Source organism: Oryzias latipes, chromosome 5, assembly GCF_002234675.1.
Source record: "Oryzias latipes chromosome 5, ASM223467v1".
Lineage (NCBI taxonomy): Eukaryota > Metazoa > Chordata > Actinopteri > Beloniformes > Adrianichthyidae > Oryzias > Oryzias latipes.
This window is the reverse complement of record NC_019863.2, coordinates 16,194,351-16,214,215: the sequence shown is the minus strand read 5'-3', so window position 1 is coordinate 16,214,215 and position 19,865 is coordinate 16,194,351. Positions and strand designations below refer to the sequence as shown.

The window sequence follows — 19,865 nt, the reverse complement described above, 5'->3', positions numbered from 1 at the left end:
ATCAAGGCCTCTGGGTGCTGCTGCTCCGCTCCAACCGATGGCTTCACCATGAACGACAAACTCAGCAGAAAGTCCACGCCATTAAGAGCAAAAAGTGATTTTATTAGAAACTTCACGGTTTTAGCTTTGACAACAGTACATAGGTTCAGTTTGCCTCAATAAATTAGTCTCAGAACTTGAACTGCTTCTTCTTGTCCATTTCACATACTACACCCAGGAAGCTTCTCAGGTCAGGTGAGGGTCACGACCTCCACCATAGCTCAGTAAATGCTGCTGGTTAAAGACCCCTCTGACCGACGCCCTCCGTGGCAAACCTTGGAGTGCCCAACTTGCATGAATCCTGGTTCGGTTGGAGACCATTTCCCAGCTGTCCTTGCATCATTACAGCAGTAACAAACGCATAAACGCCACGCGGGCCCCCGAAGGGTTCCGCTGCATCTGGTTGTGGCGGGAGAGCGGCTTTGCAGAACCGTGAGGTCCAACGGGCAGCAGAGCGGCCCGCGTGGTCCGGAAGCTTGTTTGTGGAGTGAAAAGTGCTTGAGCCGGCTGCCCCGTGCACGCCCCCTCCCCCTCCCCGATTTCCATCCCAGCTCTTCCTTCATACAACTGGGCTGAGCTTTATTTCTGTAAGGCCATAGACGGCTGTGTTTGTCCCAGAAAATGACTAAAAAGGAAAACATTCAAGTGCAATCGAGGGTTTTTGCTTGACGTCAAGCAAAAGAGACTCTTTATCAGACGCTAGAACAGGTTGTGTTTCCTTGAAGTCATGCAATAAGGCACTGCAGCTGAATGTTGGTAAAAGCTGAAAAATGTTTGTTTTTTCCTAAGAAAATAAAAATATCATCACTCCTTTCTTTTTCATGCACATATATTCAAACACTCTGCTGTAAAAGTTATATAATATATAAGAAAACTCTTATGTACAAACCTCCCCGCTCTATTTCTGCGTTAGAACCCCCCCTGAACTGCACATACTTACACTGTACAACATTCCCCACATTTACATGCCTCAAAAGCAAGTCACATTTTTTACGGGTCACCTCCCAGAAGAAGGTTTTTAACTATTTACAGCTGATACGCTCAGATGGGACGCCACCCACACAAGCTCCTCCTGTAATACCCCCCCCCCCCCCCCTCTCCCACCAGTTCACATCCATGAGGCCCGTTCTCCTCCGTATGAGGTAGCAGTTTTTTTTTCCCAGTGCAAAGAAGAAAAACGGAAAGGTCCACGTTTTTGGGCTGGACTGCTAGTCGCTGGTTCTCCTCAGAGAGGCGCTCTCGTTGGGAGAGGCTCTGTGGGCGTGTCCGTTGGACAGCAGAGTCCGCCTGAGCTCAGGCTCACAGTCCGTATCCGGGTAACCGACCAGCTTGACCGGCTTGTGGAAAGAGTCGTCCACTGGCTGGGAGCTGGCCGCCGTTTGTCCCGCCCTGTGTTCTGCCAGACAAAGACAGGAATGAGAAACAAGCAAAGGCAACAGAGGGACATCTATGTTAGCATTTCACCTAAGGGCCGATTTAGACTTCATTGGGACTTGTAATCGCTCAGGTGGCATTGGTCGCAAGGCCAAATGTGACACAAACTGATGACCTCATTTATGCAGGTAGTACAATCGCCTGCACATCACGCCATTTAACTTATTTTGAGCGATTAGGAGATGCCGTGGCGGAGCAAACCAGAAAATTGCTTTTTCCACGTCCCAGGATATTTTTAAAAAGGGAATTTTTTTTTTTTTTAGCAACACAAGAGTGTTGGGCTTAGCCATTTTTCATTCTGCCTTCGTCCCAAACAAATAAAAGGACTTCTGATTTACTTTCTATTGCAACTACAACTTCAGCTGTTTTTAAGTTTTTAAAAGACAAATAAAAAATCTTGAGAAAAACTAGACTCTCAAAGATTCCTATTTATCACTATAAATCAAATAAAATCCAATCTTCATCCTGGGCCCCCGGAAACACTGGGATCACCTGTCCCACCTGTCCCATACACCTGGGACACAGAGTCCTCTCACCTTGTCTGTCTTCTCGCGTGGCGTCGCAGTCATTTGGAAACGTGGATGTCTGCATGTCCGTCAGATCTCCATACACATAACCGTTGCAGAGCGGAGGCGATCTGGATTCATGCGGATCCCCGGGGAGACGGTGGGGGTAAGGTGGGGGGAGGAACTGCTGATGGTACTCTGCGCCTCGAGCGGGTCCAAACCCGTGGCTCAGGTAGTCGGGATCTTTGGAGTAGCTGTTGGCGGTCTCAAAGCAGTCTGAGCAGACGGCTGCGGGGTCGAAGGCTGGGGAGGGAAGGAATGCCGGATGAGAAGCTTCACAGGCAGGAATCTGCTGTCAGAGGGAGGGGGGACTGTCAGGTACCTGTACTGGCATCCATGACATGTCTGTTGGGCGGGGCTCCCCCGCCAGTCTCCACGCGGATGCAGGCGTCCTGCTGCTCCGACAGAGTTCCCTGGGAGGAGAGGTAGCTGGGAACATCTGGAGGGACAGCCGTCTCATCTGGGAAAAGTGGAAGTTCTGGGATTAGAAGCTGCTGAGCAACGACTGAGTAGACAAGACGGGTCGCATCAGAGCATGAAGCTCACCAGTGTTGGTCACGCTGCACTCCTCGCTCTTCTTCCTGGTCTGGTAGATAATGCAGACCCACACCAGTGAGGTCACCACAATACTCGTAACCACGGCGATGACGATAATGCCGATGGTGACGCTGCTTGGGCCGGCCGGTGAGGTGCAAGCGCCCTGACTGACCGCCAGCTGGCTGTGAGCCCGCGTGGTGCCCAGCGTGTTGGACATGAGGCAGGTGTAGCGACCGGCGTCTTCCAGAGAGGCGGAGCCGATGACAAGCAGCTGGTTCCCCGGCGTGAAGTGGTGTCTGTCCGAGGGCCGCAGCGGCTGGTCGTTGCGCAGCCAGGTGATGCGTGGCGGCGGGCTGCCAAGGGCTTTGCACTGCAGTGCCACTGTGTCCCCCACCACCACGCTGCGGTCCTCCAGGTCCTGGGCGAGATGCGGCGTTTCTGCAGAGCACAGAAGTCAGATGCGTCAAGCTCCGGAGGTCAGTGGTCGGCTTTACTGTTACCGCCGCCGGCGTCAGAGTCTCGGGTTCCTGCTTTAGCTCTGCTTGTTCTCGGCATTGATTGTTCAAAGGATCCGTTTACACACTGAGGGATCCCGGTGATTCAGCCTGAAGCTCTGAGTTTACAGTCAGAGCCTCTAAAAGCTTATCTCATCGTGACAGCTTCCTTCAGCAATGATATTTATACATCTGAGGTCATATCTGCCATGTTGATAAATTCTGACATCAGTTAACTTTTTATCACAACACACTAACAAGATTTCTCCAGAGACTGGATCCTCCTTGGAACAATGTTTTCAGTGTTTCCCCGGGCAACCTCACATTCTGCTGAAAGGAGTGCATTGAGCTGAATGACTAAGTGTTGTGTGTGTGTGTGTGTGTGTGTGTTGGCCTCTCAGACTGAGCACTTCCCTTCACAGTGGGACATACACAGATTAAGAGATCTCACTTAACCCACTTCAGTCGGCCTTCTCTCTTCTATCAATACGCTTCTCTTTCTCCATCAATCCCCTCAACTCTGTTCCTCTCTGCCCCCGGACCTCTTCCCGGCGCTTAGCTCCCACCTCTGTTTCCAGACAGGGGCCCCTCAACTGCAGCCACCCCCACCTCCACCCCCACCCCCCTGTCTCCCAAACCCAAACATCCCAGATTCTGCGCTCAGACAGGCTGAGCGGATCAGCGCTCTGCATGTGAACATGTGGGAAGCAAACCGCGACGGATGCTCCTGAACCTTCCTGTTGTAGCTCTGCCGTGAAAGGTGTGGAGTTCAAGCGTGGTGTGTGTGTGTGTGTGTGTGTGTGTGCGGCTGAAGAGAGCCTCTGTTGTGTGTTAAACAAAACACTGTAAAAGAGTAAACTGGGAGCTCTGCAGTTAGGAAGCCATGACTGCTCCTCCCACCCAAGGGGTTGGGGATGCCTAACAAACACCCCTCTGTGAGTAACCCTCACTCCCCCACCATTCCCCTCGAACCGTTGCAGTGACCTCTGACCTTTGACCTGCATTCCGGCCGCAGCTGCTAAAAAAAAAGGAGGAGAAAAAAAAAGAAATTCTCCATCGGCAGACTGGTTCCCAACTGAGCGTCCGGCTGTTTACAAGTGTGCAATCCTGAACATGTGGGAATGTGATGAGTCCTGCACTGCCCTGACAGCACCAGCAGGGCGGCGCTGTCTGCTGAAAGCCCCTCAGGTCTTACCGAGTACGGTGAGGGTGGCGTTGGCAGAGACCGTCCCGGCGGTGTTTTTGGCAGTGCAGCTGTACACGCCCATGTCCTCCGGCTTGACATCCATGATGAAAAAGACATCGTCGTCGGGCATGACGTGCATTCTGCGCTCACGAGCGGCGGGGAAGTCGGTGCCGCCGTCTTTCTGCCAGGCGATCTGAGGTGCCGGGTGGCCCTCCGCGGCGCACTCCAGCCTGGCGTTGTGGCCCGTTCGGATGGTGCTGTCCCTGGGAGTCTTCACAAAGGAGGGCAGCACTGTCAAAGAAGAGCACAGCAACTCCATCAATCAGGTGATGCTTCAGAGAACTGAAGCTCTGCTTCTCGCTGTTTCAGCAGCTGCTTGAATTCAGATCCAAAATGGACAAAAGATGCAATGATGTCAGAGATGAGTCACAAAATTCCCAGCTCTTCAGTGATGAGGAGGAAAAGGACCTGATTCCTAAAATATCAACATACCATTGACCACGATCTGAGCCTTGCTGGAGTAGGTGGAGCCAAAATGGTTGGTGAAGATGCACTGGTAACGCCCCTCGTGTGCAAAATTGACACGCCGCAGGTGCAGGATAGTGGTGTACTCCATCACTTCTCCTGTGCCTGGCGTGACGCCTTGGCCTGGTGCCTGCATGTGGGCGTGGTTCTCCACCTCTGCGTGGCGGAGCAGCTCCTGATCCTTACGCCACACAAAGGTCATGGGGGAGGAGCTGCTGCTTACAACCGTGCAGATGAGTCGCACATCGCTGCCGAAGACGGTCGCCGTGCTCTCTGGCTGGACGGTGATCTGGGGCTTGAGCAGATCGTCTGAAAGGTTGAAGAAGACGAGTTTGAAAATCGGATGAATAATTCAGAAGAGGACAGGACGTCCCACTGAAACCTAAGAGGTCTTCCAGACTCACCACACATAAAGCTGCTGGGAGGAGCCTCGAACACGCTCATACCCTTCACGCTCAGAGGGTGCGCACAGGTGGCATTGACATCAGACTGCAAACCACGGATCAGCAGCCAGCCAGGCAGCCACTGCAGCTGGCAGTCGCACAGAAAGCTGTTGCTGTCCATGATCCTATTAGAGAACAAAACAACACATTGATCACTGCTTCTGCAGCTCCATTCACATATCCTACAAGTGCAGACGGTCAAATCCACCATTGCAAGCCTCCGCTCGCTGCTTGTCCAATGCATGAATATAACTCACAGGTTTTTCAGGTTCCTCATTTTACTGAAAGCGTCCGGCTGGATGGAGCGAATTGGATTCTCCCCCAGGTTCCTGTCGACACATTAGACTTTGTTTCATTATTTCCACACAAACCAGCGACAAGACTAAACTCAAATCTGCCCTCATAAGGTAACTGTGAAGCTAAAGGAATCTGCCGTACCATATGCTCAACAGCTTAGGTTTAAGAAAACCGAAAAAGGTGAAACTGTGCTACAATAACCACAGCTGGGTGCTCGCAAAGCCCCCATCTTCTCCTTTTACAAAGAAGCTATTAAATTTCTAGAAGCCTTCACACTGCCAGCTACTTTTGGCATCCCAACCCCCCCTGCCGCCCACACCCCCCTTCCCGCCGGGCCCTCCCTCTCCATGTTTCCCTTGTGGGATACTCACAGGTGTTCCAGGCTCTCCAGGCCGGAGAAGGCTTCCTTGGCCACCGATTTGATCTTGTTTCCAAACAGGGTGCTGCCGTTCCAGAACATGGAGGGTGCCGATTGACGAGGAGAAAGGGAGAGGACGAGGGGGCGGGAAGGAAAACAAGACGGAGAGAGGAGCACAATTAGCGTGGCTGAATCTGATAAGAGTGTTGGGGATTGAAGTATTGGAAATCTGAACTATGTGGAGGGAAGCCGGGGAGGTTCTGAATGGTGCTTTGGGTTGGGAGGAGGGCACCTGGCTTCTGCTGTTCTTCAAAGACTACTCTTATCTTAATTGGAGTTTCACAACAATGAGCCTCCTGCAGCCCTTTCTGCTTCTTTAAGAAATACAGACGGTGAACATCCCCGTTAGCGTGTGCAACCTGTGTGTGCGTGTGTTGAAGTTTGCATATGTGCATGAAGGCACATCTCACAGACTATCATGTGACTCGATGTTCTGCAGCCGAACCCGTCCAAATGCTGGTGTTTGGGGGAGTTTGAACAACGGTCAACACCCTTCATTTATTTCCATGTCCATCTGTGCGCTCTAACTGAACCAGGAAGACTTTTTAATCCGAGGTGTAATCCCTCATCATTTGCTCAAGGCCTCTATTCTCAGAGGAGGAAGCACCAGTGTCTACTTCCTGATCCTCGTTTGAACCATCTGTGTGATCGCACAAATGGTCCCATGTGTGAGATTCCCAGAAAGCTAGCAAGTTTGAAGAGATGCTTCTTTAAGCAATGACACGAAACGGCAAACATCCATCCTTCAGGGAGCTGGTATGTGTGCCAAACACTTTGATGTTCCCTATTCTCTGTTCTGCGTGTCTTTTTCCCAGGGTTTGCATCGCTGGCTTTAAGATGTGGCGCGCTGCTTCCGCCAACGCCATGACAAAAGGGGGCAGGGTCAGGGGGCGGGGCGTGTGAGGCTTTTGATCTCTGATGACTGAATACGGCCCTCAATTTCACCCTTTTTCTCTCTCTGCCCCTCAGTACAGGGAGGGAATGACTGGATTAGAGGAGCGGGGAGGTGGAGGGGACTGAAAGAAGCCTACTGGGGGAGCAAACCCCTGCCAGCTCAAAGAAAAGCCCATTCTCTGCTTCTTTCTTTCAGGAGAGCTCACACTGGGAACCATCTTGGCTGGACATCATCTATTTATCCTCCTCGTTGATGATTGCTCCTCATTGGCAGAAGCGTCCCACTCGCTGCAATATTACAACTCACTGACTTTTCACATTCAAATGTGGTTCTTTAGAACAGAGATAGCCTCTCAGAGAAAACAGATCCGCATAATTTAGCAGAGCCCCTTTTAGAACCATTACAGGCCGAGAGGACGCGGCGAGCACACTGGGCCTCTGGGAAGCAATGAAATAACAGGACAATTCAATTACAGAGAAAAAAGCCTGAGCTTCCCTGAGATAAAGGGAGAGGAAAAACTGACAGCTGACAAAAAGGGGGGCAGCTATCACTTCTAGGTCACTTTTCTATTGCGTGGCCCTAAAGAGGAAGCCCACATCTGTATAACCTGGATGATTGGAAGTTGTGATAGCTCACTTTAAAGACCCACTCTGATGAAAACTGTGGGTGTTTTTAACATATTCCTGTGGCATTTTTCTAATGATGGAGGACAAATATAAGGAAAATTAAGGCAAAATTCCACTTTGGATTATTTCTTTTTTTAAATCATTGTGAAACAGAAGCCGACAAAAACAATTGCAGTGTGAAAAGGATTGTAGCAGTAACATAGAAGCTACGATCAACATCAGATGCATCCACTCACAGACACATAGATTTATGAACTTTTGCGTTTTCAAAACACTCACAGCTTGTTGAGCCTGTCCAATCCAGAGAAGGCCCCGTTGGTGTCTTCTATTGTGCCTGAGATGTCATTATGGTCCAGCTCCCTGCAGAGGAGAAGAGAAAAGAGGGGGGGTGAGAAAAATGAGAGGCGGGAGATCATCATTTTGGACATTTCTGAGGAGTTTCACAGGCGTGGCAGAGGATCCTCAGGGGTTGCATGTCCTATGCTCCCCCCCCCCCACACACACACCTGGTCCTAAAAGCCCCTTTGCTGCTCTGCTCTGCCAGCCAAGCGCATTCTTTCCTTCAAGAGGGAAGAGGAGTGAGGAATGTGCGCTGATGTGTTGAGCCAAACTCCAGCGCAGGAAAATACATCTATAATTCATGAGGGCATGGAGGGACCAGCGAGAGCGGAGCGCCACGTGAGAATCCAGACAGATGCAAGCAATGGTGGCAGGTATGGCACATCCGCGGTTTTAATAGGGTTAGGGGGCCAAGCTAAGTTACCATGGAGACAACAGAATCAATGAATTCATATAGAAAGAATAAAAAGGAAGGCTCCTTTTAAAAGCACTTTGGGGGTTTATCTTGACTACATCTGTGTCCTCCTGAGAGATGTAAAAGAAAAAATCTACTTTAAGGTGAAGTCATACTTACAGAAAAAGCTTTTGTTCTTCTCTTTTGCCATCAAACAGACAAACAAAAGAATCCAAGCGCTCCTCTGGACTATTGAAAGCGCTCATTCTCCATTTGAGAAAGGCATTTCAGGGTGATGGGCAGCTACGCCTTCCACTGCCTCTTTCCCTTTTCTTTTCCAGCATCTTTCATCCCCCTCTGGTTCTTTTCCACTGACCACTGTCTTAGTTGGACTCAAGTGGGGCTGCCAATTTCCTACTCTTTCTGGCTGGCTGGATGTGAATGGCCATCGCCTTGTTAAAGCAAGGCCAGCGGAGGAGGGGCCGGTGGGGGACGCTGTGGACCCGAGAGACCAGGCACAGCAAAAGTGGGCCCCGATGAGCCAACAACCCCCGTGGCCAAATTAGAAGGCAGGCTAACTTGTTTGGAGCTTTCACACCCTGATGGAGGCTCCAGCCCCATGCCAGCACAACCGGCAGCGCAGGCCCAATTAAAGCTCCCCCAGCTCCTTTTCAAGGCCTAGCCTATGCCCCCCCCCCCCCCCCCCCTCCTCTGATTAGATTAGGCCTGCTGCAAACACACAGACTCACACAAGTTAAAAAAAACACACAATGAATTAGGCAGCACATGTATTATGTAATCATGCAAAGATGACGGATGGATTGGGAGGAAGGTGTTATTTTAATGAAGCACGATTAGAACAGGATTAAAAATATGAGAAGAGGCTCCTCAAAGGTGCCTCTTGGATCCTGTAGATGGTACACAGCACCCAATGTGGCAGAGAGAGAGAAAGCCTATTTGCTTTGGCCCATCACGCTGTTGTGAGAGTGTGTCTGAAAGCTCCTTTTCTCTTTGCTTTTTATTTAGGAAGCAGCAGCAGAGCCAGGAGGACCTTCATTAAGAACCAAGTCCTCAAGTCTGTTGGCTGGATTTATCCACTCGCTTTCTCTTTTTGGTTCTCTGCTTTTCTTTCTTAAAGGCTTTTGTGCAAAAAGGCGACTCAGAAGGAAAACAAACCTCCATCTTCACCCAGGGCTTAGAGAAGCAGGGAGGAATATCAATGGAGCTTTCAAATGCAAGTTTGGGTGGACACAAAGTAGATGAAAAGCTAAATAAAAAACAGGCAGGGAAGGAGTAACCAACAACAACAGAACCTTTGTGAGCATAGAAAAGGGCAGGAAGAGCAAATGGCACGCAAAAGACTCAAATGGAGCAGCTCCACAAATAAATATCAAATCATACAAAGACATAAATCATTCTTAAGAGTCAAGCTTGCGATATTATAATACAGTGCATCAGCAAAGGTAGGATCCTTGAGGTAGGTCTCTAATGGTGGCGCACTTACAAGATGCGTACCGCCTTCAGGCCCCTGAAGGCTCCCTCGTTAATCTGGCTGATGGAGTTGTGGCCCAGTCTGAGAGTGTGGAGATCCCCCAGCATCGCCAGACTCCCTTCATCAAGACGAGTTAGGTTGTTGTACGACAGATTCCTGGAAAAACAATAGAAAGAAGAGGAACAGGAGAGAAGATGGAGGCAGGATAGAAATGGAAAGAGACAGTGGAACAGAAGAGCAGACAGGAAAAGTTCTGTGAGGTCTGGAATGAGATAACAGATTGGTACAACACCGAGGCAGCTTTTAAACATTGCTGTACTGCCATGTTTGAGCAAATGTAAGTGCAAACATTGTTTTTAATAGGCTTTTCTCTTCAATGCAAGATAGGAGAACTAGTTTAGCACACTGCAAAGCACAGAGGACAGTAAGAATCTTTACACATCTGAATATTTTCTTTTTAAGTCAATAGAGCCGAGGAAACCCCAAAGACACAGGCTGACGATATGCATGTCTTTCTTTAAGAAACCTTGAAAAAAAGTATACTTAAGAAGTAAACAGATCATATTTAAAGCCTTTTCTGATGATGGAGGACATATGTAAAGAGAATGAAGCTTAAAATTACATGTCTCAGTATTTCTTTATTAAAATTGTTGTGAATCAGGAGCAGACAAAAAAACCCTGTTTGAAAAAGATTATATTTTTGACGTAAATAGACACTTTGTGGGTCACCTGCTCCCAACAATCAGCCATGGGGAGGGGTAGTGGGGGCGGGGTTACTCCCTGCCAACAGACCTGCCCTCAACTCAGAGGCAAAGTTCTAATGAACTACTGCCACTCTGCAGAAACTGTGATCTAGAAAATGACACAGGTTATTGGACTTTGCCTTAAACGACACAATTATAAGAAAAAGACCACTGGGAATACTTTTGAAATAGATAAAAAGATGGTCAGAGTTGGACTGTAATGCTATAAGGGGATCTTTCAGAGTTCAAAAGCAGTACTGTGTATATCATTGCCCTTTCTGTGGCCCTCTGTCTGTCTGTCTCTCAGCCAGGCCTTAGGTTTGCTTGGCCAGTCATGTGTGCAGAGATTCTGCCCGATGACCAGCTCAGCCCAGCGTATTGGGAATGCAATAACAGGCTTCTCATAAAGCCGAGTCACTCATTTCAGTCATTATAACTCTTGATAATGAAATCATATAACCGGTGACTGCTGCTGCGCCCGGAGGCTGAGTCTGGAACAGCACTGGGAGCAATCTACCATTCATAAGATGTGCACACAGGAAACAGCCCAGAGATACACAAAGCAAACTGGCGTGGTCACCACCTACCACTTTATCCCTTCAGACTGATGCACACAAACAAGGAGAGGCGCCACAGAGAGCAGCGGCTACCTCGCTGTTAACAACGCCTCAGCTGAGCCTCACCATGGAGCAGCGTTACCACACTCATGTCAACGGCACAGCAGATTTCCTGATAATAACTTGGCAGACAAAGGCGGTGAAAGACATCCTTAAGTGTAACTACAACCACACAAACAACAGAGGATTACTCGGCGGTTTGACAAAACTCTACACTTCGAGACTGACAAGAACGCGTCTTGTCAAAGGCTTGAATGCTGTTGAGCTCAGCTCTGATTATGGGATAAACGGGCTTATCCTGAGAGTCATTTAACCCTTAGGAAGGTAAATGGATGACATAGGAGGTGAGGGGGTTTCTCAGGCGGGAGTGGTTTGTTTTCTGCATCACCAGCTGTGGTGGACCCACCTTCAGGAACCTAAACCGGCCTGCCAGAGGTTTACCTGGCACAACAGGCTAAGTGTTCAGACTCATTTAAATGCTGGTACTCACAGTTCCCTCAGTCTCTGGCAGAACTTCAATCCATCAGGGTTGATGCGGGCTATTGAGTTGTTACTAAGGAACAGTTGCGTAAGTGAGGTCAGGCCATACAGGGAGCCACTGTTCACCTCCGTCAGGTTGTTGTATTCCAGGTGGCTGCAGAGAGACATTTAGAAGTTAGATCTCAATGAGAACTTCCCCATCAACAATTTGCATGTTGGTTGTACCGTTGTATCACTAAACACTGCATTGGCAGCATAAGTTATAGCACTTTGTGATCATTACAGAGTTATTTAGCTTACAATTAAGGTCATTCTGGTTAAGTATGATTTCTGTGATTTACAGGAAGGGTTTAAAAAATTCCTGCTTATTCCTGGAGCTTTTAGTAACTCCAAATAGTATTTTGCTTTTAAACAATCCATGCTATAAAGAGAAGAGAACAAAAATGCAGCAAAAAACATCAACCGTAGGTGTTTTAGACTACACTTACAGGACTTTCATCTTTGCTAGGTCCCAAAAGGCTCCGTCCGTCAGTTTGCTGATGCTATTCCTTTGGAGTTTGAGCACCTCCAGACTCGACAAACCCTGGAAGGTAAGGCCTTCTATCTGACGGATGCGGTTCCTGTTGAGTTCGCTGCAGAAGAAACACAAAACAGGTGAGGATATTGTGTGCAGAGGAACTGTGTAAAGCAAAGCAGTTGCACTCCTCTTTTATATGTCAGCTTTCTCGTCACAAGAACATTCAGGTCAAAAACTCAAAATCATTTGCAGAAAAACATTCCTATAAAGGTGAGTGGTGACACTGCGGTATACCAGGAGCTTCAACTTACAAACAAAGGTCAAACTTTAGATCCAAAAATAACAGGAGTAAGGAAGAAGTAATGCATGGAAAACGGGGTATGGTTTTTCTTTGAACATGGCAATGAATCTGGACAGCTTCCTGAGTGTTGAGACTGTAAAAGCCCTTAGGCTGAAAGAGATAAACATCTCTAAAGGTTCCTTTGTGCCTAATGTGCATCACCTCTAGCATGTGTAGATACAGTGTCACAGAGACCACCTGCTAAACAAAAGACACCTGGGGACTCGGCTGGAATCACCACAGGTGGAGACTCCCATTACACGAGTGGCTTAACTCTCCCAAATGAAGGCGTTGAGCTCCAAATGTGTCCACTTTGCCATTAAGCTGGAGGGAAGTTTGAGGAAGATAATGGAGCATGATGTAGAGACTGAACTAACCACTTTGGGGATATGGAAGACGGCAATAAATCACAGATATTATGGCTCTAGTGTTTGCCTTGTCAAACCTTATCCACTCCTGGAGGGATAACTCACTAACATCTATGCCAGTGTTAAACACACAGAGCTTGGTGGGCACACTACAAACTGCTCATAGTCCAAACTCTACTTTTCTACGTTTTTTTTAAATCAAGGATGTGCATTTAGAAGGTTCAGGGATTCTAAGAGAACACAAACTGTGATTTTTAGATGATTTCCTGCAGAGGCACTTACAGCTGGGTGAGCCTTGGGAGCTGAAAGGCTCGAATGGGGATCTGGCTGATTCGGTTTCGACTCAGTCTTAGAACCTGTAGCGATGAACCCAGACGGTCCAGCGCTCCCAGCTCTAACACGCTGATCTTGTTGTTGCTCAGGTACCTGAACAAAGACGAAGGGAATTGGAGCATCAAAACATGTCTCTCTATCAAGTTTCTTTGCATTCCTCTCCCTCTTGCGCAGATACTTACAGGTCTCTGATCTGCAGGCCTGCAGGGAAGCAGTGTCCCCGCAGCTCAGTGATTTCATTATTGCTCAGGTCCAACGTTTCCACAGAAACCAGCTCTCTGATCCGCCTGCCATCAATACTACGGATGTTGTTATGATGTCTGCAAAACAAGAAATACAAAAGACAACAGGTTCAGTTACCAACTACTCTTAAAATGTTATATATATTTTTTAAACTTTTTGTTCTGTTCCCATCCAGTTAAGGCAGAAAAACCTTAAGTTTCATTCACAGAGAGGACAGTACACATACAAAGTCACCAAGAACTTCAACTAGTCAACTACAGACACTTCCAGGGGATTTCTGAGCTCTTTAACTACTGGAAGAGTGAAATGATTGTTGCACATTTTTGATCGACCACTTTTAGTGTCCAACAGGCAAAAGGAAGCTTGGAAAAGTTGGAACTAAAAGGAAAAAGGATGGTTTGCATGTCTGAGATGGATCAGGAAAGTTTTGGGAACTCAACTGAAACTCTGCTAAACTTTTAGAAGTTTAAACCAAAATGTAAAAACTCTTGTCTCAGCCAGATCTTGTCAAGCCAGGTTAAATCTCTAGCCTGAGAAAAGAAAAAATGGACACATTTCTCTCATTTCAGACACATTTAGGAGTCTTATGAGGAGTAGAGACTCATGGGCAGCTCCACCCATTCCTGTACTTCTTAACATCTGTTGAGGGTTATTCAGGAGTCCGGATTAGTAACGGGGAGAAAAGGTGAAAAAATTCTATTTTGGGGGAAAGCTGTCACAGAATAAAAAGCAAGCAGAACAGTTTTTTTATAACAAAATGACATTATAAAGTAGAAAATGTCTTCATTCTTATGCTACATTCACACCGGGCACAAAAAAGCGCATTCAAGCAACTACATTTAATGAAAGGTCTATGTAAATACATGTAAATGCAAGTTTTGGGCTTCCGCATTCAAAACACGTGCGTTCATGCGTGGGTACACTTGCTTTTAAGTACATTTTTGGGCTCTACGTACAAAACGCACAGCCATTGAACGTGCTATAAAAGTTACACCAGTTGAGCTTTGAACAATAAGGGGCTCGGACTTGGTAGTGACCTATAGGTGGTGTCCTTTTCAAAACAGGAAGTGCCAACCGTTTGAAAGTTGATCATGGAACAGCGATGAATAATTGCGGTTTGTATCCAGACAAAATTTTATGACACCAAGTCTTTGGTATATCGGAATAGAGCTGTGACAGAAAAAGCCTGGAGCAAAATTCGCAAGATTTTCACTGCTTCGACATTCAACTGCCAACTGTAAGTACATGCGCTAGTATTAGGTAGCCACAGTCCAGTGTGAACACCGTATGCTAAAAGTGCAATCAACGTTCAAAAATGCCCTTTTAGCTGCTTAATAAATGCACGTCACAAGCCTTTTGTGTACGTAGCATTAGAGTTAAACATTTTAGATTTCTGGGAGACAATCGTGCTCCATGAGACAGGTGAGCATGTTTGCCTTTTGCATCTCTGACTCCATTTCTTGTAATCCTTAAAGTTTGGTAGCATCTCGATCAGTATCAACATTGCTGAACTGTGAGCTTGTGCAAGTATTTGTGCGTTGACAGGCAGAGCAGAAGAGGGCAGGTGTTTCAGCAGTCAACCTTTTCAAAACAAGGTCAGTTCCTACTTCCTGTCTTGCTTTGAAACACATGGACACACAGGCACAAACGCCGGTGTGTGAGAGGGGGATGAGGAGGAGGAAGAAGAGGAGGAGGGTCAAAACACCGCAGTGGCCCACCTGAATAAACAGTGGCAGAAATGGTTAAGGATGAGCACTCGCGCACAAACACACGCTTCATACCAGTAACGGACACACACAGTCAGTTGATACAGTTGAACAAAGGGAATAATGGAAGGAGGGAAGGAATGGACGCTCCGAAAAAAGGGGGAGGGGGATTTCGGGTGACGTGGGGTCAACAGCTGGCGACCTTTGCTGGGAAAAACAGATCAGTCTCAGACTGGTGGGAGAGGTTGTCCGCTCTAACTCTTCCTCCACATTAACCACACACCCCCACCACCACCCTCTCCCAAAGCTAGATCCCAGCTGCGTGTCAGAGACAGATAAAAAGCCTTGGCGCTCCATGTGTTTGAAGTCCACGCATACAATAGTAGCGTTTATAAAAACGGATTATCATACGGTCATTGACATCTCTGATAAAGACAAGCTTGGTTCCCTCTTGTTTTCTTTGAAGTCTGGAGGCCTTATTCCCCTTGGTTCTCTTCAGTTCCAAATCTAATTACCCTGCTCCGTTGACCATCTGATTATCACAAGCCCGCTCATTTTAACACTTCTTTTGATGAATGAAAATCGGAGGTTTACAGTCGCAGCCCCAAACTTCTGCTTCAAACATCATTTCAGTCATCTTTGAGGTCTATTGTTAGGCCCGTCTCTTTCTGTTTGAAGCAGGACAAAAGCGTTCCAGCTTTAAAATATGACCAAACAGGGATTCGTGAGATTCTCTCCAAGATGCTTTCGGCACCCGTTTGATTCTGACAGGAGAAAAGTGGGTGTGTTCTGTCATTTTGTCACATTTTAAAAAATGGGTTTTCTTTTGCGTTTTTTTTAGCATCCCGCGGTGGCATTCAAGAGTCTGCAGGACCTCAGTGGGATGGGCAAATAAACCAGAGTGGGAGAGACCTGGCATAAGGTTTGTTTGGACTCCTTAACCATGCACTTCATAAGGTGCCCGATGAAGCTTTGTCCCATTTATTGTGAGAGGTACACTCAAAAGGAGAAAACCTTGCACAATGCTCTCTTAGAAACGACTGCTTTCTTTGCCAATACAGCACAGAAATAGAAAGTTAATTGGCCACTTGAATGGCTAAACGTCTCAGCTTCTTTTCATCAGTGGGAACAAACGCACACGCAAAAACTTTAACTCCTTCTGCATTTTGTACATTAAAAAAGAGCAGTGAGCTCAAAGAATGGAGATGGGTTTATGTTTTTATGCATCTGGATTTTGTAAAGTTTACAGTTTGATGAGCAGCTGAGGACAGACCGGACCGTCTGCCAGCGTGTGGGTTAACCACTGTCTCACACAAACTTGTTGTCAGACAACATTCCAGACAGACAATCTTTAACCGATGCTGTTTCTGCTTTGGCACACAAAAACCAGCTTCAGAAAGACCTGGAGCTTGGCAGGTAGAACTGAATAGATTATTTTTTTTAAATAACCATGTTCTCATCTTTTTTTGTTCTCTTTTGGCTGTTTGGAACTTTCTTCCACCTCCCTATACTTCCTCCAAACTGTGTTCCTTTCAACAAGCAGTGATGTCAGCCTGATCTGACACTATTCACATGGCTTACCCCCTACTCCCTCCCTGTTTTCTCATCCCTACTTCCATGCTCAGTGTTACCCGTTTTACTGTAAGCCATGTGACTGACAGCTGCAGCTGCAAGTGCTTCAGCGAGCCTTCATTTCAGCTGCATGGCTTTGTAAAAATCTGACCCTCCCTCCAGCCTCCACTCCCATCAGGACTACAAGCCCCCCCCAGCAACAGGCTTCAAGTCAGGCCAAAAAAAGACACCCCAATCATTTGTAGGGCCTGCAACTTTCCACAGTTTGTGCTAGTAAAGGTGAACTTGTTCCAGTCTGTTTTCAATCTAATGCTAAACGAACAGAAGCTTTAGCTAAACCTTACAAACTCAGCCTGACAAAGAAAAACTCAACACCAAATACAGGCAGCCCAAAGATTTAAAAGGAAAACAGCAAAAAAAAAAAAAAGAAGAACACCCTAAAAAAAGTTCACACAGTCAAGAGCAGATAAATTATACTCAAATTCATAGTAACGATCCACACTTACAAAAATATTCTGACCACATAAGTGCATCATGGTAAATTCTGAGAGGCAGACAGATGACACACAGGGAGAGGCAAACATGTGACTCCCAACAAGCTCACTGCTTAAAATGATACGATGGCGGCCAAACATGACGAAAAGCAGCAGCCCTGCTCTCTACTGTCAGAGGGCCCACATGTTCGGAAGGTGTGAAAGAAAAGAATCGACAAAATCACTCCAGCTCAGCCCACAATCCATCAGTCATCCGTCCACACTGACAACTCAGCAATGACAGCAAAAGACCTGAGAATTTTTTCTGGTAACACAAAAGGAGCTAAACTGTGGCAGTGGAGATAAACCCACCCAACAGAGCAAAACACAAGATTGTCACAATTGTATTTATTTATACTTTAATTGGAATCGTGATTAGAATTAGACTTTATTTCCATTGTTCGCTGCTGCGGGGACATGGGATCACTCTGCTAGTTTAAACACACAATGAGGTTTGGCTCAGGTTCTCATTTTGACAGTTGCACAAACCAGACTGCTCCACAATTGTGTGTCAGTTTCGTATAACCCTATTTGTAATTGCTGATTTAAAACACGAACGTCCATTTTTCTCTGGGAGTTTCCAAACATTTCTTTCTGTAATTTCATTTACAGCTGAATCCATCATTTGCGCCCTGTTAGCTGGGTTAAAAAGTGGGCTGCTGATGGACTGAAGCTCACGTTTGTGACATTAACAAGCACACACACGCCCTTCCCAAATACGGCAGTAAATTTCCAGCGGGATGCCAGTGCAGGCAGTCCCCACAGGCAAGGTTTCACAACTGTGAGCAACCAAGTCAAAACTATATATGAGCTGACAGCCAGCTCCACTCACTACAGACAGGACCACAGAGCCTGCTAACAAGATTTGTCAGTTATTCTACCATTTGCTAATCACTGCAGATAGAACTTCACTTTGATGGCAACCGAATTAAAAAGAAAAGAGGCTTTATAATGCAGATAAGTCAACATTCATAAGAATGAGATTTACTCCAGAGGTACAGAGCACTATTGGGTTTAAAGAGAATATTAAAAAAGAATCTGAATGAGGCCAGACATGGGACTATTGTGAAAGAGTCGAGTCATTTCGACAGAGGAGTAAAGGAAGCAGTACTCACAGGTACAGAGAAACGATCCTGGAAGCAAAATGCCCTAAATCAGGTATGGAGGTCAGTTCATTATGATCCAAGTGCCTGAAAAGGAGAAATGGTGTGTTAAAGAATACTCAAAGAAAGTCAGCAGAAGTTTTGACACCTATTTGTTTTTCAAACATGTTTATTTCTCCTTTGTAATGGTGAGCAGGAATCATAAAAGCCCTTCAAAATAGAAATAAACCTCGAGTGTCCCGTATGTTTCAAATGTGATGAGCACTGTAAGTTTGCTCAATCACACAAAACTAAATTCAACCCAAGCATAAATCAAAAGATTCATAGCTCGAGTTGTCACGTCTGCAGCAGAGCAAGTGGCAAGTCATCCTTTAAAAAATCAAAAATAACACGGGGGGTAAAACAGATGTCCAGGAGCGTATGACTGTTCAGCCAGCCTGCCAAAGATGTCACCAGTGTGTGTTTTACTGGTTAGCTTGTGTGTTTGTGTGTGTGCGCGTGGAGTGTACTGGCACTGGGTGACAGAAAGCCAAGCCCTCTCCTCACCATATAAAATATTTACAAGGCCAGACTTGGCCACAGTATCGGGTGATGGAGGAGAAAGCTTAATATAGAAAACCACCACTTAATTCTCAATTGGACTTTGTTCAAGGCAACGCATACGAGGATGCAGCGAAGACGCAAAGTGGAAACCAGGAGTGACGGTAGTCAGTATCCAGTCATTGAGAAAATGTTAAATTAAAGACTATGTGATATAAAAAAAAAACAGACAAAAACAAATCCAGCAGTTTTGTGTTAGTGGCTACTTACAGTTCTCTTAAATTGGGAAGGCTGGCAAAAGCTTCAGGATTGATGGAGGTCAGTTTATTGTGCCCAAGATTCCTGTAAAAAAAAAAAAAAGAGTTGAAATATTTATTAATAATTAGCAATTTAACAGTTGACTGAAGACAACTGTTAAAATAAAACAGTGTTTGTATATTTTTATTTGTTTTGTCAGAAGCATATAATGGTAATTAAATGAAAGATCCTGATCAATACGAACGATTACATTTCCCCTCTGACAGCCATCCTGATCCATCCACAGCTGTTTGAATACACTACAGCTCACTTCAGTAAGCCTTGAAAGAGGGCCCAGATCAATACTATCAATGCACAGACTCACTTTCCAAACATAACCCACAGGCAATTCATCTGCTGCAGTCAATTTGCACTTTAGGCTAACAGTGGATTTAATAGCTGGCACTTGACTTCTACACAGGCTAATCACACCGTAATTTGTCCATTGATGGGACTTACTGTCAGAGAACTAAAAATGGCTATGGGGTGGGTGTGTTTTGAACACCAGTATCTCAGATTAAGATTCTCACAGTATATGCAGGAAGTTTTTCACATATAGGTAAGTGGTATGTGTAGCTGGCAGAAAAGGGGGTTGCTGTGTCAGCAGTGTGTGTTTATTCTAAGATTGCTTTCAGGACAACGCAAAGTCCATGGCTCTAAGTCGACTCCCTCCATACATGAGAGATGGCAGAGGAATGCTTCATAGCCCTGTTGAGAGTTTACTGCTAGTTCCTGAAAACAGGGGCCACTTTTACCCGATGCACCACATTCCTCATTCTCTTGTGTCA

The 19,865-nt window shown here is 46.4% G+C and overlaps 1 protein-coding gene across 1 annotated transcript in view; it reads right to left on the bottom strand.

Moving 5' to 3' along the window:
* Positions 1-81: 81 nt before the first annotated feature.
* Positions 82-19,865, bottom strand: part of lrig1 (leucine rich repeats and immunoglobulin like domains 1) — a 29,137-nt gene continuing 9,353 nt past the window's right edge. The window contains exons 2-18 of the mRNA XM_023954994.1: positions 19,051-19,122; positions 18,253-18,327; positions 13,266-13,403; positions 13,033-13,176; positions 12,014-12,157; positions 11,536-11,679; positions 9,698-9,841; positions 7,740-7,820; positions 5,893-5,964; positions 5,482-5,553; positions 5,186-5,349; positions 4,749-5,090; positions 4,266-4,547; positions 2,586-3,014; positions 2,362-2,499; positions 2,010-2,282; positions 82-1,435 (exon numbers count right to left, since the gene is read on the bottom strand). Coding sequence (XP_023810762.1) covers positions 1,248-1,435; positions 2,010-2,282; positions 2,362-2,499; positions 2,586-3,014; positions 4,266-4,547; positions 4,749-5,090; positions 5,186-5,349; positions 5,482-5,553; positions 5,893-5,964; positions 7,740-7,820; positions 9,698-9,841; positions 11,536-11,679; positions 12,014-12,157; positions 13,033-13,176; positions 13,266-13,403; positions 18,253-18,327; positions 19,051-19,122 — 2,902 coding nt within the window. The 3' untranslated portion in view covers positions 82-1,247. The remainder of the gene's footprint in view (positions 1,436-2,009; positions 2,283-2,361; positions 2,500-2,585; positions 3,015-4,265; positions 4,548-4,748; positions 5,091-5,185; positions 5,350-5,481; positions 5,554-5,892; positions 5,965-7,739; positions 7,821-9,697; positions 9,842-11,535; positions 11,680-12,013; positions 12,158-13,032; positions 13,177-13,265; positions 13,404-18,252; positions 18,328-19,050; positions 19,123-19,865) is intronic.